This window comes from Callorhinchus milii, unplaced genomic scaffold (assembly GCF_018977255.1).
Source record: "Callorhinchus milii isolate IMCB2004 unplaced genomic scaffold, IMCB_Cmil_1.0 Scaffold2, whole genome shotgun sequence".
NCBI lineage: Eukaryota > Metazoa > Chordata > Chondrichthyes > Chimaeriformes > Callorhinchidae > Callorhinchus > Callorhinchus milii.
Genome location: NW_024704743.1, coordinates 84,953,720 through 84,969,477, shown reverse-complemented (window position 1 = coordinate 84,969,477; position 15,758 = coordinate 84,953,720). Strand labels below are relative to the sequence as shown.

Genomic DNA, 15,758 nt, shown 5'->3' with positions numbered 1-15,758 from the left:
CAATAAAAAAATGGATGAGTCATTCACACAAGTTACAGCTGTTTCTAATATTGAAAAAGCCTATTTTCTTTGGAATCACCCTCACCATGAATGTACTATGTAAACAAATGTTAAAGACACGCGTCACAACATAAGCCAGAGGCTCAAGGGCTCCATTAGTTGACATTCATTACCTGCATTAGAAACATTAAAATTCTAATATTAAAAGATCTCTTCCCCAACCCCCCGCCCACCCACACACACCCAACACATCTCAGCAAATTATTAATAAAAACCTTTTGAATCAAAATTAAATAATTATGAATACAAGAATAATCCTTGAATTTGATATAGTGCCTTCATGAGGGAGTGGGGGAAGGAAGTGTTTCAAAGTGCTTCACTGGATTTTATTGTAAAGTGCAGTGACTATAAGAATGTCAATTATCACATTATGAGGGCCAGGCTTGTGGAGAAACAATGCTAACATGTGAGCCAGTGCTGAATATCTAGTTGATACCGAATCTCATTTTACATAAAATGTTTCTCCTATTTTTCTTGCCTTTGCCTTTCATATCTTTCTAACCCTCCTGTGCTCTATTTCGAATGGGAAATGTGACTTGCATTCGGTTCACAAGATTGGTCTAGATGAAGAAGACCCTTTGGCCTCTCTGAACTCAACTCTCCAGAACACCCACCCTGGTGTCCCCCCATTACTGCATCAAGCTGCCTTTTACATGAATAACTGAATGGAGTAACTCAATATTATGTTTAATGGAGTATCGTTTCAGAAACCCTGAATAATTTTATGTTCTTGACTATAAAGTAGCAAACTGACTCAGTCTAGAAACCCCTGTAATTTTTGCCTCACTGAGATGAGGAGCTTGACAAGCAGCAAAAGGGAAATAAGTGTGTGTTCTAAATAAAAACATTTGTACAATAACTACATGCCTGTTAATAATATAGTGACATTGAATTTTGTTTTGTTTTTGGTGTATAGTAGAGCATGATAAGTTCCCATAATGGTTAACTGTATTTAATTTTTGGGGGGTCAAAACCCCCAAATAAAATGCTCAGCAACACAAGGTAGTCTGATCATTCTGCAATCAGATTAGTGAGAGAGAAACTGATACAAGCTAATTGCGTCTGTGAAAGAGAAAACTTCATTATATGCACAGGAGGGAAAGACAAAAAGGGTTGCCTGAGAGAAAAAGAGAGCGAAAAAAACAGCTAGCACAGTGTGGTATGTTAATAACAATCTGATACAGATATCAGCTCTCTCATGTGCATGAATCCATTTTAGCCCTAAGCAACCTATTTTATGCTGTGAAAATCCCACAACAAATGTACACCTGCATCCATCCAGGAGACCTTGCGATTCTCCCCTTCCCTCCTTCAATTTTTCTTAATGGTGCATTTGGTCATCTTCCCAACCCCCATCCTCCACCCCTCTTGGATCCTACCCCACTCAGTTCCCACCACCAGCTCAAGTGCCAATCTTGGACTGCCCAGGGCCTTGGGCCATCCTCCTGACATGAAAGGCTCTATACAAAATATAAATTTGTTGCTGTTGTTGAAAGTTACAGATTTGCCTGAATGATTGGGGAAATGAGCCTGAATAAAATTATAGGATGGAAATGGAAAACAAAACTTGGAACTGACAAGTTTTCACATGCTTCTTTGTTGTATCAGAAATACTGCAATCACTGCCACATCGTTCTCAGTTCTGAAGTGGAGTCAAGCATTTCATCTGCTGGTTAAAAAACTGCTGCTGACTTGTTGGTGTAATACAACCCTACACATTGGGGTCCATCTTAAACTGATTGATAAAAATAGCGACTTTTTGTTGAATGCATTTTGATATGGAGAAATCTTCAGTATTTTTAGTGATCAGTGCAAGATAAACCTTTTCCTTTTGTTTGTAGATTATTTACTTCTCGTTTGTAGTATCAAATAATTTACTTTTTTAGTGGAACAATATAGCTATTTCAATATTTCCAAGCTTTGTGGTACATTTTCATTTAAAAAATTATAATAATTACATTAGTCCTTAAAATCCTTAAAAGATACAAAAAAGTAAAGAAAAACAGGTAAAAACTTCATTATATGCAGCAAAGTCTGTTCATTATCTGGAAGCAAGTGGTGATCCCTATATTTTTGGGATGTGACTTGCAAGAAATTGGTTAATACACATAAGCAGTTTGAATTTTTCAAGGCACTTTAACAGTTAACAGATGAAACTATGTAGAATGAAGAAGCACCTGTGTTTATAGAAAATAATCCAAAATGTTGAACTGAAGAGCAAGACAGGCATTGACATTTAAACAGAGCTACGCCTTAGACAAAATAAACATCAATGGTCCAGGAGCAATACTGTAACTTCATACAATTACTAACTAAACCGATTTAAACTTTTAAGTTTAGTTCCAGTGACAGGTTCTAAACACATCAAACTTTCTTGTGTACTTAGAAATCCGAAGCTACCAAAGCTGTTTATATTCTCTACAGACTAAGTGCCTGCCAACTAGTCATAAGATTATGTACTAATGCAAAGCTTTCATTACTCTGAATCTGCTCAGCAACTTCACTCAACTGTTTCCAGTCTAAAGCGCAAGGTGTGTGCTGCAAAAGCCCTCACTATTTAATTAAATGGGGTCCAATTTGCAGATTTCTAATGGAATTCATTAATATCATCTCCGAGTTCAAAATAGGGAATCCTGCCGATGTCAAGTGAATCAAGCCAAGCAGTGGGAACCCCACTTCTATTTTATAGTGTGTCAGAATGGGGCTCCCATGGGTGGCTGTAACTGATTTTTTAACCTGGAAGTTCACAATTACCTCAATAGTGAAACATTTCAACCATGGTTGGTGGGGGGGAGGGGCGTACGGTTATTCCTAGTTGCGGCTTCTCATTGTTGGCATCTACACATACACAACTCCAGGAAAGGCCATTAAACAGCACAGGAACTCTGGTTAACTTTTCCTTCTTCAACCAAAAAGCAGGGAGGGAAGAGAAGGGAGAAACAGAAGCAAATAGCAGAGGTCAAACCTTGGATTTTCTTATTCTCTAGGGCTCAGTTGCTCATTGAATAAACTCATTGAGCAGTCAGGAGAAGCCACCCAATATCTTTCTTTATGAATGTTACAAATATGCAGCCTTTAAATAGAAAGCGTATGATGTGCAAATTGTCTTGCCAACGAGTTGAAAAACAAAACCAGCAGTAAACAACAGTTGAAACAGCATTTTAAAATTAATAAAAAGTGAAAAATATTCAGTGTGGCATTTTATGCTCTTATATATACTGGTACTCTGTATCAAAATAGACGATGAAACAATTTCTTTGCATTTGATATAAGGCATTCCACTTTGGTCTATTTTTATTTGGGAAATTGTAAGATAGGGCACTGGGAGAAACTCCCTTTTCCTTTTTGAAGAAAGCCATGGAGTCCACCTGAACTGTCAGATTAACATCTAATCTCAAAAACAATACTAGTTGTACAGGAGAAGGAGTGGCTTCAACTTGACATCTATTTTTTGCACTAATTTGCTTCTTTGTGAAGGGCACTTTATAAATGCAAGTTGTTGTTGCGCTGCTGATAAGAATCCAAATAACAGTTTTGTCATTTTAGTGCATGGATATTCACAATGTTCACTCGTTATAAAATATTAGTACTGCTTACTAATGCAAGCATGGGATATGTGAACTAATAAATCTGTGTCTTATATAACATGGTGCACTTTGCTCCAGGATTAAAAGTCCTTCAAAAATAAAGCCAAAATATTTCCTGTGGAACCCTTGTCATGGAAGATTACCTCAACTTGGTTATCTCTCTTACTAGGTCACCAAGCAAGGAGGCAAACAGTTACAAAGTACTTCCCCCAGAAGAAAGACAAGAAATATATATAGGTGAAGTCAAACTGCACTGTTCATACATGTCTCCTAATGGCTGATGTATCAGTGGCAAAATCAATGTCCAAGCGCCAAGACACTCTATCATTCAGAACATTTATGTGCTAACATTGGGGTGGATTGCATGTAGAAGAAAATACCTTTGATTTATTAAGTAATGATATTTAAAAAGTCAACAGATCTCAAAATGTAGCAATTTCAAATAGAATTCCTTTAATGAATCCAGAACTACATTACTCCAACATATGGAAACTCTCTCTGACATGATCCATTCCAGAACAGAGATCCTGCAAGTTAACGTGACATACTTCTGGTTTCCAGAAGATATACCAACTCACATTGTCTAACTGAGGAATTCCATTCGAAATCACTATGTTTTAGATGCTGACAGACAGTAAAGAAAAAAACTAAATTTACGGTTTCAACTTGTGGTCTTAATAAAACAATCTATATCACAGTAGCAAAAACATTGAGTGAATTCACCACCAAAGTACAGCATTAGAAATAATCTTTCATTCTTAGAATATACTGGATGTAAAATAATACAATGCACCAATGTATAACACTGTTTCTAGTTCAGGGGATGAATGGTTGTTGAATGAGTATATATCTGTGATCACAGGATCACAGCCAGAGTCTGACTAACACACATTACATTTATAAATGTTAAAACACTAGAATAACCAGCATGTGAACTGGAAAGAAGCAGATTATGTTATTGGGAAACACTCAACAGATTTGCTTTCTTGCACAATGAGGCATAACCGGGTCTTCTGAATACAGAATAATAGTGCTAACTTAAAATCACCTAAGTGATATAAGAGCCCTCAACTGAAATAAAATATGTTGATTAGGGTAATAGGTATCATTACATACAGAGCCAAATTTAATAATATTTACCACTAATAAAAAAAGGTTACCATGTTTTTTCTTCATGTGGTAACATTGTCAATATTGTGTTTTTCTTATTTTTGCAAGTACCATGTTTTAACAAAGCATTCAAATCGGACAAGGAGGTTCTATTTGCAATTCATTCACAGGTTTTCTCCCACATAATAATGATAATGCATTTGATATAGAGCCTTATCACATCTTCGAGAAGTCTCAAAGTGCTTCACAGGATACACTGTAAAGTATGTTTTACACGACTGTGTGTTTTGTGGCAAAACACAGCAGCAAGTTGCATACAGCAGTGTCCCACAAATAGTTGTGGATTGAGTGACCACATTATTATTTATTTAGAGGGATTATTATCCCCGGAAAGCGATCCTCCATTCGAATAATAACTGGGGACTTGGCTTTATTTCAGTTGAGGGCTCTTACTGCTAGGTAAACAGAGGTGTGTGTGTGGTGTAAGGAAACTTACCTAACCCTGCCCAGGAATCGAACCCAGGTCCTCTTGCTTGCGAGGCAAGTGCACTAGCCACTACGTTACGGGACTTATATATAGAATAACAAGCTCTCTCCAGGGTGGGAGTGAGTTACAGGCTGGAACCTAATCCAAGGGTTTGGGAGGAAATGGGAGGGTGGGTGTATATAGGGTAACATACACTCAAGGGGTTCAGGGGTGGTGGGAGCTTATATATATATATATATATGTAAGGTTGGGAACATAAGCATATACTGTACAAAAGGACTGGACTGTTTTGCAAAATATTTTTAAAAATGAAGTCAATCCTCTGTTGTGGTCTCAGCAGTCCAATTTCTGAGCCAGGCAGGTCCACAGTAGTCCAGGGCACTGCTGGTGAAAGATTAGCCAATTTGGCTCATCAGAAGGATTTGGGAGTACATCAGTCACAGTGAGCAGGGAATTTTCACGCTTGGATCCTGGTATCCTGAAAGCCAATCAAAATCCCCTTACAGGGAGGGTAGTGAGGTCTGAGCTGGACAAGCAATGGGAAGCTTGACAGGTAGTACTTTCAATGGCAAGCTGCAGCCAACACAGTTGAATACAGCTATAAAGAATGCAAGTACAGTCATTGCTTTATGTCCAGAAGTAATAGAATATAAAAGTAGGGAAGTGGTTATATTTATATTTAGTGCCCACAAAATAAGATTGAACAGGTTGGAGCTTTTCGTAACATTCATAACATCGAGACTTACATCGAGCAAAATCCTACCTCTATCACCTTCCTTCAGAGGATCCAGTTCAAAATCCTGGTCCTCACCTACAAAGCCCTCAATGGTTTCGCCCCACCCTACCTCTGTGACCTCCTAACCCCCTACCAACTCACTCGCTCCCTCCGCTCAGATGGCTCTGGCCTGCTCCACGTCCCCCAACCTACCCACCCCACAACTGGCGGGAGAGCCTTCAGCCACTCTGCCCCCAACCTCTGGAACTCCATCCCTCAATCACTCCGCCTAGCCCTCTCCTTAGCCTCCTTCACGTCCTGCCTTAAAACCCTCCTCTTCGACCATGTTATATGTCACCCCCCTTCCCCTTCCCTCCCTTCTCCCCCCTGACCCCAGCTCGGGTTTGAAATGCTGTACACTGTCCAGCGCCTTGGGATGCCCTCCCGACGTGAAAGGTGCTATACAAATGTAATCTTGTTGTTGTTGCCTCGCCCCCTCTCTTGCCTCCTTCAAGACCCGTCTCAAGACCCTCCTCTTCGACCGTGCTTTCGATCACCCTGCTTCCCCCCACTGCCCTCCACCCTCCCCAATCCTGACCCCCAGCTTGGGTTTAAAACTTTGATTGTTCAGGGCCTTGGAACGTCCTCCCAATGTGAAAGGGGCTATTCAAATGTAATTATGTTGTTATTCCCTCTGGAGATGAGACAATGGAGAGGGGACCTTGTAGAGGTTTTTAACATTATGAAAGGATTCGTTAAGGTGGATTTGTTAAAGTTAAGCTGTTAATAGGTTATTTCCACCTATTGATGAGTCCAAAACAAAGGAGCATAAATAAGAGATAACTAATACAGATCCAAAAGGAAGTTTAGAAGGAACTTCTTCAAGGAGAGTCTGGTGAGAATGTGGAACCCACTGCTGGAAGCTGTGTTTGAAGCAAAAATCATAAATGTATTTAAGAAGAAACTTGATGTATACATAAAGGAGAAGGGAATTGAGGGGCACAGGATGTGGGAATTAGGAGGAGTGGAGGCTTATGTGAATAAACACTGGCACAGTTTAGCTAGACCAAATAGTCTGTTTTCTGTTAATAGTTTGTTGTATCATTCTATGTAATTCTATGCAAGTTTTTGTTGTTTAAACATCTGAAAACCCCGACACGCCCTCTGGGGTCCCCAAGCTTTGGCTCTTGCCAAACTGCATCTAATACTCTCTGGAACTAGGTATGCAGGGTGTGTCATTCCAGGGAGAGAGTGTGTATTCCATTCAGACACAGTTGAATTTCAAGGTGTAGGTTGCATACATGTGTGGAACACTCAGTTTGATTTGGATACTCTTAAGCATGGTGATGTACCAGAGACCTGGCTAACCAAATGAAAAAATCTGAACCACAAGAGTGAATTGTCCCTTGTAAACCTGAGCCACTCATCCATTACCTTTTGAAATGTGGATTTTTTAAAAAAAAGTCTTTTGTCATTATTCTGTCTCATCAGCTATAATGACAAAGAAGCAACGCTTTGCTTAGAATATCTGCCCGGCAATCAAAATTCAAATGGTTGTCACAGACTATCAGGTTCCTTTTGGATTTCAGAGGAATTCACCATCCTCTATATAATATCTAAAAATACTAAAAAGAAGGCCTGCCAAATTCCACTTCGAGGTGAGCTACTTTCCAGCTGTGGTGAGCTGAAGGCTGTCAGTGGTCTGCAACCCTTCAACTTGCTGGCAGTAGTAAAAATAGAGCTACTGTCAATTATCTGCTTTTCCATCTTTCCCCAGCATCAGTGGTCGAGAAGAAGGGGGCGGATCAGCAGAACTACTGAACGATCATCCAACTTTCCTGTACTAGTGATCAGGCTACTGGCAATGACGACAGGTCCAGCTCAAGGCTGAGCCATTATTCGGATTTCTGTGCTCCCTCTCCTTATCCTTATGAGATTGGACTCCAGCTGTCAGTTCCATTGGGAAGTTGACTAAGCCAGAAAAATATATTTGTATGTTGATTAAAAAAACGTCCACGGTCAATGATTTGGGGAGGCTGTCAATGTACTGGATTCATAGCAGTTACAAAAAAAAACAGTTGCAAAAATCCACGCAGTACTCTCAAGGGAAATGGACATATTGAAGTTTGAAACTTACTGGCTGGATTACAAAATTCAATTATGGAAGACAGAGAGAGCAAACTTGCTGCTGGGACCACAAATGGAAAACCCACTTGTATCTGCCAAGATGACAAACAGCCAAACAGGTTAATCTCTTCACCTACAATCCTTCATCATTCCTATACATTACATAGTTGGAGCTCTGTTGTGTCTCTTCCCAATCCCCTCCCTGACAGTAGTTCCTCATACTGTATATCCCAAAGATGTAGTTTATTCCTCTTTTTAAGGATGAAATGACTCCCGCTGTAGCCAAGTAACAGTGTGCAGTGGATGAAAAGTTAATTGACAAGCTTAAAAATACATTAAAATAAATCTATCGGCCAAGCAGTGAGTAACTTTCAAAACATTTTTTCCAGTCCTGACCCAATGGAAACTCAAACTCAGAGTTTTTTTTCACTCTGAGACTGTATCTTTTCCAAGGTGTTTAGGTGGACGGTTTCACTTTTCGAGACAGAAATTTTGGTACTGGAGTAATAACTACTGCAAAGTTCTATGGCAGAGTCTAGGTCAACAACAAATACAAAAAATAGTATTTACATAGCGCCCTTCATGCAGGGAGCAACCTAGAGCGCTCCCAGTCCTATCAATAGGAAACTACAAGAGCTGAATCTACCTGTAATGAAGACAACACCTTCATAAAGCCCAACAGAGGTATATATAAAGAAGATCCTTAGGGCCTATATGATCTCCTTCCAGAATACCCAACCTACAATTCTCCTATTTTCAGTCAAATCTAGCATTTGGTCACTCCCAAAATAATAAACCTGGCTAATAATCACATGGCAGCAATCACCACAAATTGCTTTAATACATATAAACATTAGAGGGGCTGTAAAAAAATCAAGGTTTTTCTTTCTTAAATCACCCATTCTGCAAAGAAATATTGTACTTCTTGGTCTCTGTTTGAATACCCTTGAACCTGTGCCCTCCTGTCCTGATGAATTGGCATATTTGAAATATATTTTGCTTCGCTTTCTAAACCCCATTTAGCATATTACATACCCATAAAAGATCCCCTCTGAAATGTTTCTTTTCAAGACTGAAGAATCCTAGATTATCTAGGCATTCTTCGTGGCTTATCCCTTTTACACTAAGGGATGGATCATCCTAGTTGCTCTGCTCTGAACTGCTTCTAATGCCACATGTTTCTGGGCAGAATTGTACTCAGTAATCCAGGTGCATCCAGAACACCGCAAATCCTGAACACAAAGCTAGGAACCCTGTGCCCAAAGATCTCCAGGGTTTGGTGTTTACATTTTATGAGTGTGGAACATTCTGAAATTCAGCATTCATTTGGAAACCGGTTTATTTTTAACAATGATGTGATATCTTACATTTAAGACAACAAACAATCTTACAGCCAAGAACATGAGAAATTTGGAGCCTCAGTTGATTTGGCAACTGCCTTCTTTATTTTGTTTGTAGTATCAGCAGAAATGCAAATCAGTACCACTGCTGTTGTTGCAACAGTACTTCAAAGTTGAATCGTTTCCAGCAATAGTTTCCCACTAAAATCTATCAGTTTTAGATTATGACAGAGCTCTTCTTCTGCCAGTATCAGAAGAGTATGGGTACTGCAAGTCTATCATTAAAGACGTGATAATAGTTTCAAATTAATCTATCAAGTGACTTAAAAGTGTAATTCTGTCGTGGTTAATAAATGTATTATCTTGGCAAATGTGGGTTTACAAAGGAAATATTGATCATCAGATCAAACGGTAGATTGATAGATTCACTGACAAGTGGAGAATCTAATTTGTATAATTTACATTGTTTAATACATAATCATAATAAACTGTTCTCAAAAATAACTAAAATAATTTATTTTATTTTCCCCACTGAGTAAAGTGGAGTTTCGAATATCTGTACCATATGTCCACTGAACTTCACAGAGGCTGAGAACCTGAAGGTAAAGTCACGATGAAATACCAAGATAAATTATTAACTATGGGCATTGTAAGTAGCAGTAAAGATTTCCCCAAGTTTAATGAGCAAGTTTAAATCAGCACCCCGAGGTGATACACATTTTTAGTAACTTGTGGGAAGAAATCAGGGTTAGTGAGAGCCACATAGAGGGGCTGAGTCAGAAAGAAAAAAGAATCAAGAGAAAAAGAGTAACTTAAACATACACACACACACACACACACACACACACAGAGTCAGAGAGAGAGTTAGAGATGAGATATTTCATGGGAAGACCTGATATCTGTATTGTTTTCATTTGGGTTAGGGTCATATTATAATGGGACCAGTCCCAGTTAGTGCAGATATCGGGCTCTTGTATAGTTCAAACATCTTGAATGAATTGTTTATGGACAAAGGACCTAAAACTCTCTAATACCTAAAAATGTCCCTCATAGATTGTGAGCGATGCTAACAAATTGATGGGACATTTTATGATTATGAAGTATACGTAATTCCCATCTCCATGTTTCATAATGGCAAATCTAACTTTTTGAGCATGTTTTCTATACTAATACGTTTGTTTTTCACGTTTAAGTTACAGTTAATTCAGTGGCTTTCGACTGATTATGTTACTGCTGATGACTTCAGTCTTACAAAGATTTGCAAAGCATATACAGCAGGAAATCCGGCCCCTCGGCTCAACCAGTCCAGGCTAGTATTTATACTCCACTTGTGTGCACCAGTCCTTAATCTTTCCCATATCCTTCAATTCCCCTCTCCCTCTACTCCACTCTCCACTCTTAAGAGTTCTTATATACGTTCTTGCAAACTCTAATAATCATATTCCTTGCTTTTGACATAGTGCCATACACGTCGGGAGGACATGAATGGCACTATCTCAAAGCGTTTCACAGGATTTACAATAAAGTAGGGTAATTGTATTTTTGTAAGCAAAAGCCAAACTTTGCACTCCAATGTCCCATAGATGATCACTTTTATTTGGGGGATTGTTGGATTGGACTCCAGATGAAAAACTCTTTTCTCTGTTCAAATAGTTCTATTATCAAATTTCTGATACTGACGAACGGAACGAGTTAGCAATTTTTCTTTTCAACAATTAGATATTTATTTACTCATTTATTTATAAACATTTTGCATGTAACCCAGGGCAAGTTTCCTTACTCCACACGCCTAATAATAATCCCTCCAAAACCAAAAACAATAACAAATTGGTCATTTTCAATCTACGACTGTTTGTGGGACATTGCTGTGCGCAATTGGCTGCCGCGTTCGCCCACAAATATACAGTCAATTCACTTTACAGTGTGTTCTGTGAAGTGCTTTGGGACGTCCTCCCGACGTGAAAAGCGCTTTATCAAATGCAAGGATTATTATTAGGCCTAGGTTTTATTTAATAACTGATGAATATTGTCTTTATTTTCTTAATTTGCATCAACAGTCAGCATCAATTAGTTTCCAGTTGAATTATTTACTTCTAACAAATGGTGAAACCTGCCATCCAGATTGATTGCAGGCGGTGTTGACTTTGAACAAAATGATTTAGAATCTTAATGTAAGTGGTTACCATTAGCGGGTAGGTAGGTAAAGCGCTGGCTCTGGCTCCTCTTTCGCTTCCCATTGCAGATGTAGAAATAAACCTGAACAGGGCTTGCAATGCGTTGGTTGCGGTAGGGTGGAATTTCAACCAACAGTGAATTCTGCAAAAGAAAAACATGCACGATCACATAGATATGATGCAACTGGTATATTAGAGCAATTTATGCTGCAGTTTGCTGAATTTTCTCACATCCTTAAACAAATAAATTGGAGACAGCACACTTAGGTTTCTTATTGGCAAATATTAGCAAGTACCAGTAAGTAACAACATCTAAATATTGAAATCGAATGCAACCTTTTGTTTATCTATTGTGCTGTAGATTCCAGTGGCAGTACATGTTTGCCATTTCATATTCTTCTACAAGGTATAAATATGCAGCAAATAGATATTTGAAATTTGCCTAATGCTGATACAATCAAACAAGATCAGCACAAAGTTAGCAAACGGTGAAACAACGAAGAGGTAGATTCTGGAGGTAAATCATGTTACTACCTCTGCCCATCATATTGTAAGCAAGGCTACAGCTCAGCTTCAATTACAAGACATCACAGACATGTAGTATATATTCACTGGTGCCCAAAATAACGAGTGCCATGTGATGATGACTACTCATGATTCAAAAAAGGTCATGAGATTGAAAGGGAACATCCTTACTGATTTTGGCCACAGGAAAATATTAGGAAACTGATGATGATGGACTCACAAGTTTCATACTTAATATGCAGAATATTAACTCTTTAATAATGAAAGACCTCTGATACAGATATGAAACATCTGGTAGGTTACATTTTCTGTAAATACTTTCTAAAAGAAGACTACACTGTGTGGCTCCATTAATAACCCACTTTATAGCGTGAATTTGGTTATGATGTGGTTGCATTGTGGGCCTCATTCACCGGTCATGCACACGGAAGGCCTGCTCATTTCCCATGCATCAGTCCAGTTTTCGTGCTAAAATCTCCAACTTCCAAGTTATTAAGTGACCACTGACATCACTGTACACGTGCAAAGCAGGAAGTGATATCAGTGGTGACCTGACGAGCCATTGGTTGGCCATTTTAGTTATTCACCCTTACACAAAAGGGCAACTTTCAGGTCATCAGGTCGCTGAAAGCATCATTAACTGCTTTATGCATTTGAAATTGTTGAAGCAAAGGGGAATATAGGGGAACCCCATTATAGCACCCTTCGATAACGTGCTATATAATTTTAGTTTTTTGCAGCTTTGTAATTTTCCTATCTAGAAATAATTAGCTGCTTCGGAAGCTTCACAATTCAGCTAAAACCGTTAATTTAGTTTCTGATCCATATTTATAGTTCGCCAGTCTATAAATTTAGCAGTAGCCCTCCAACCATTTGTTCATAATTAGTTTCAAAGTAAAAACAAAACATCTCTTCTATAATAATCAATGATAATGGCTTTTTCAATATTCTACGATTCTGGACTGAATAATTTAATTATTTACAATACATCAGGCATACTTACAGGCTTAAACAGCTCCTTGTCAGTCTTTGCTTCAGTCTCCCATATGTGATGCCCATCTGGTGAGAAATTATGAAGAGTTCATGATTTTACTGTTTTCTAGAATTTTGTTCTCCATCCTCCTTGGCTCTCATCAATGCCTTCTCACTGGCGGTTCTGAATTCCTTAACCTCCATCCCTTCCTCTTAGCCCCGTCTCTGCACATCTTCAAACCAAATCTGAAGACTTTCTTCTTCGACGGTCACATCCTTCCGCCCTACCTCCTTTCTGGCTCGGCATCAAATCATGTCACTATTAAGCGCCCCATGACACAACCCACATGAAGGATGCTATACAAATGCAAGTTGTTGTCATACTTGAATTAATGGTCATGAGGCTTTACAGACACAATAGTGGCAAATATTCTTGAATTTACAACATATGACATAACAGAGCAGAAAGAACGGTATTATTTGTTCTGCAATGCATTTCTCCAAGATATGAATTTTGTATATTGTTTTATAGTTGAACTAATGTAAAGTATTTTTTACTCTGAAGACTTAACCCACACATCCAGGCATCTCAAGCATCCATACACTAGAGTCAGTCTATGTGAACAAATAATATCCTTTACAAAAAGTACAGGTGCCATCATTAAACCATTATTTATACCTTTCCTGAAATGTAAGTACAACTGAGAAATTCCTACCAGAAAATCGTGGAACACACCTTCCCCTCATTCTGAACCATTCTCAGGAATGTTAAACTGGTAGGAATTTGATTATTTTAGTGCCAAAGTTGTTCAATGTCACTTTTAGTCCCAAAGTTGCTGGCCGATTAAGTTAATGCTATCTTTCATTATGCATGCAAGAGCTAATTGTGAACCTTGCTGCGGTAAAAGATATAGGTGGTCTTGGCTTTGTTGCCGGCATATAGGAAACCACCAGACTAATTATTTTGGAAGCACTTTAACTGCATCATTAATTAAACCATTAATTGAACCAGTTATTTGAGGCTTCAGGTGTTGGTCCCAACTGAACACTGCCAATGAAGTCTCAATTGTAAAAAAAAGTTTTGATATGTATGGCAGACCATTAACCTTTCATTCCATTAGCAGAATAAGGCTGTCCTATGGGACACAATCAGCAATAACAATCAGTCCTGTGTGAGGTTCTTTAACCCATATTTCTTGTGCTGGTATAAAATTGAGAGTTCAACACTTACTCGACGCAAAACTTTAATACGTTTAACACCCAAACTTCAAGCATGAAGTAGTCAATGGCATCCACAGATAAATCTCACTAAATCGAATTGGGTGAAAGTTGAAACAGGCACCACTTGAACTGCTCTTTCCCCTCAGCATTGATAATTCTACCTTCAAAGGGCTCACAAAAAGATTTGAGAAATGTTCTGCTTGTTTACCCAAGAAGAGTTTTCAAGAAGAAAATGATCAGTAACAATGCCTCAACTCTGATGAGGTTCATTCTCCAGGATAAAATAATTCTTCCCATGTGGAAAAGGTAACTGATAGAGCAAGGGTTTATTCTCCTAGAGTGTCTGATTTTTCCCTTTTGAAAAAGTTGGCAGGAAGAGAAACTAAATCAATGGCCTGACTTATGAGTGAGAGAATAGTCACTCTAAAAACATCAGCAGCAATCAATGTTTTCGGCATTTGGGATTTCATTATCCCGTTTTAGAAATTGTTTTTCTTAAACCTGTGTCGGCATGTTTGACCAATTTACATTCTGCGAAGTTGTGGTGTACTTGGGCAACCGTCAATGATAGGAAATACCGTTCTGTAACTCACACAAATACTAAAGCTTGAACTTGTGGAAAATTAACATTTTTACAAATATTTGTATTAGCAACAAGCAAAGCTTCAACGAGAGCTCATTAACTCTCATGCCCACAGGCTGAATACAAATGCATTGGCTACAGATGGAATCTTTCCCCAAATCATGGGGACGATGCAGGCAATGAGAGAAAAAGAACAGGAGGTAGATGGCAGAGGACTACTACACAGGCTGGAAGGTGGAGAGGATCCAAAAAGGAATGACATAGTATGTCTCTCAAAGGGATAAGTAGCTGAAAAACATCCTCTGTGGACTTTGTTGGCTTCAGATCATTACCTTTGGTATGTGGAGGAGAACGAATGTAAAAGAATGGCCCTTTCTGCTCTGTTTACTTTAAATCCAGTGGCCAAGCAAAGCAAGCTATACACAAATGTTGCCCATATTTTCCCACTGTAAATCAAACTCAGAAAACCTGAACCCTTTAGGTGCCACCAATCAGTGAAAAACGATTGTTTTCTTTGCTTGTATTAAAAGTCTTTTGATTGATAGCAGGAAACAGACAGAATGAGGACTCTTTATTGAGAATCCAGTCACAATTCAGTTTAGGTGGCTGAAACTTCACAGCTGAAAACTGGTACTGTTGCTTCAGTCATATTACAGTTGTACTAGTAATGCTCTATTCAAAACAGAATAACAAGTCCTCTCACTTGTTTGTTTTAAGCCTGTCATTCATTACTAATTCATCTAGACATTAAAAGCATTTGTATCAGTAACTACAAAAAGGTTATTTAGCGAACCTAATGGAAAATTAATTACAATGGGTATTTACAATACAGTATCATTTACATTTATATGGTGCCT

The 15,758-nt window shown here is 38.5% G+C and overlaps 1 protein-coding gene across 1 annotated transcript in view; it reads right to left on the bottom strand.

The window, feature by feature from the left end:
* nfatc1 (nuclear factor of activated T cells 1) overlaps positions 1-15,758 on the bottom strand; it is a 124,990-nt gene that overhangs the window by 56,737 nt on the left and 52,495 nt on the right. The window contains 2 exon segments of the mRNA XM_042331819.1: positions 11,610-11,742; positions 13,129-13,184. Of these exon segments, the coding sequence (XP_042187753.1) occupies positions 11,610-11,742; positions 13,129-13,184 (189 nt within the window).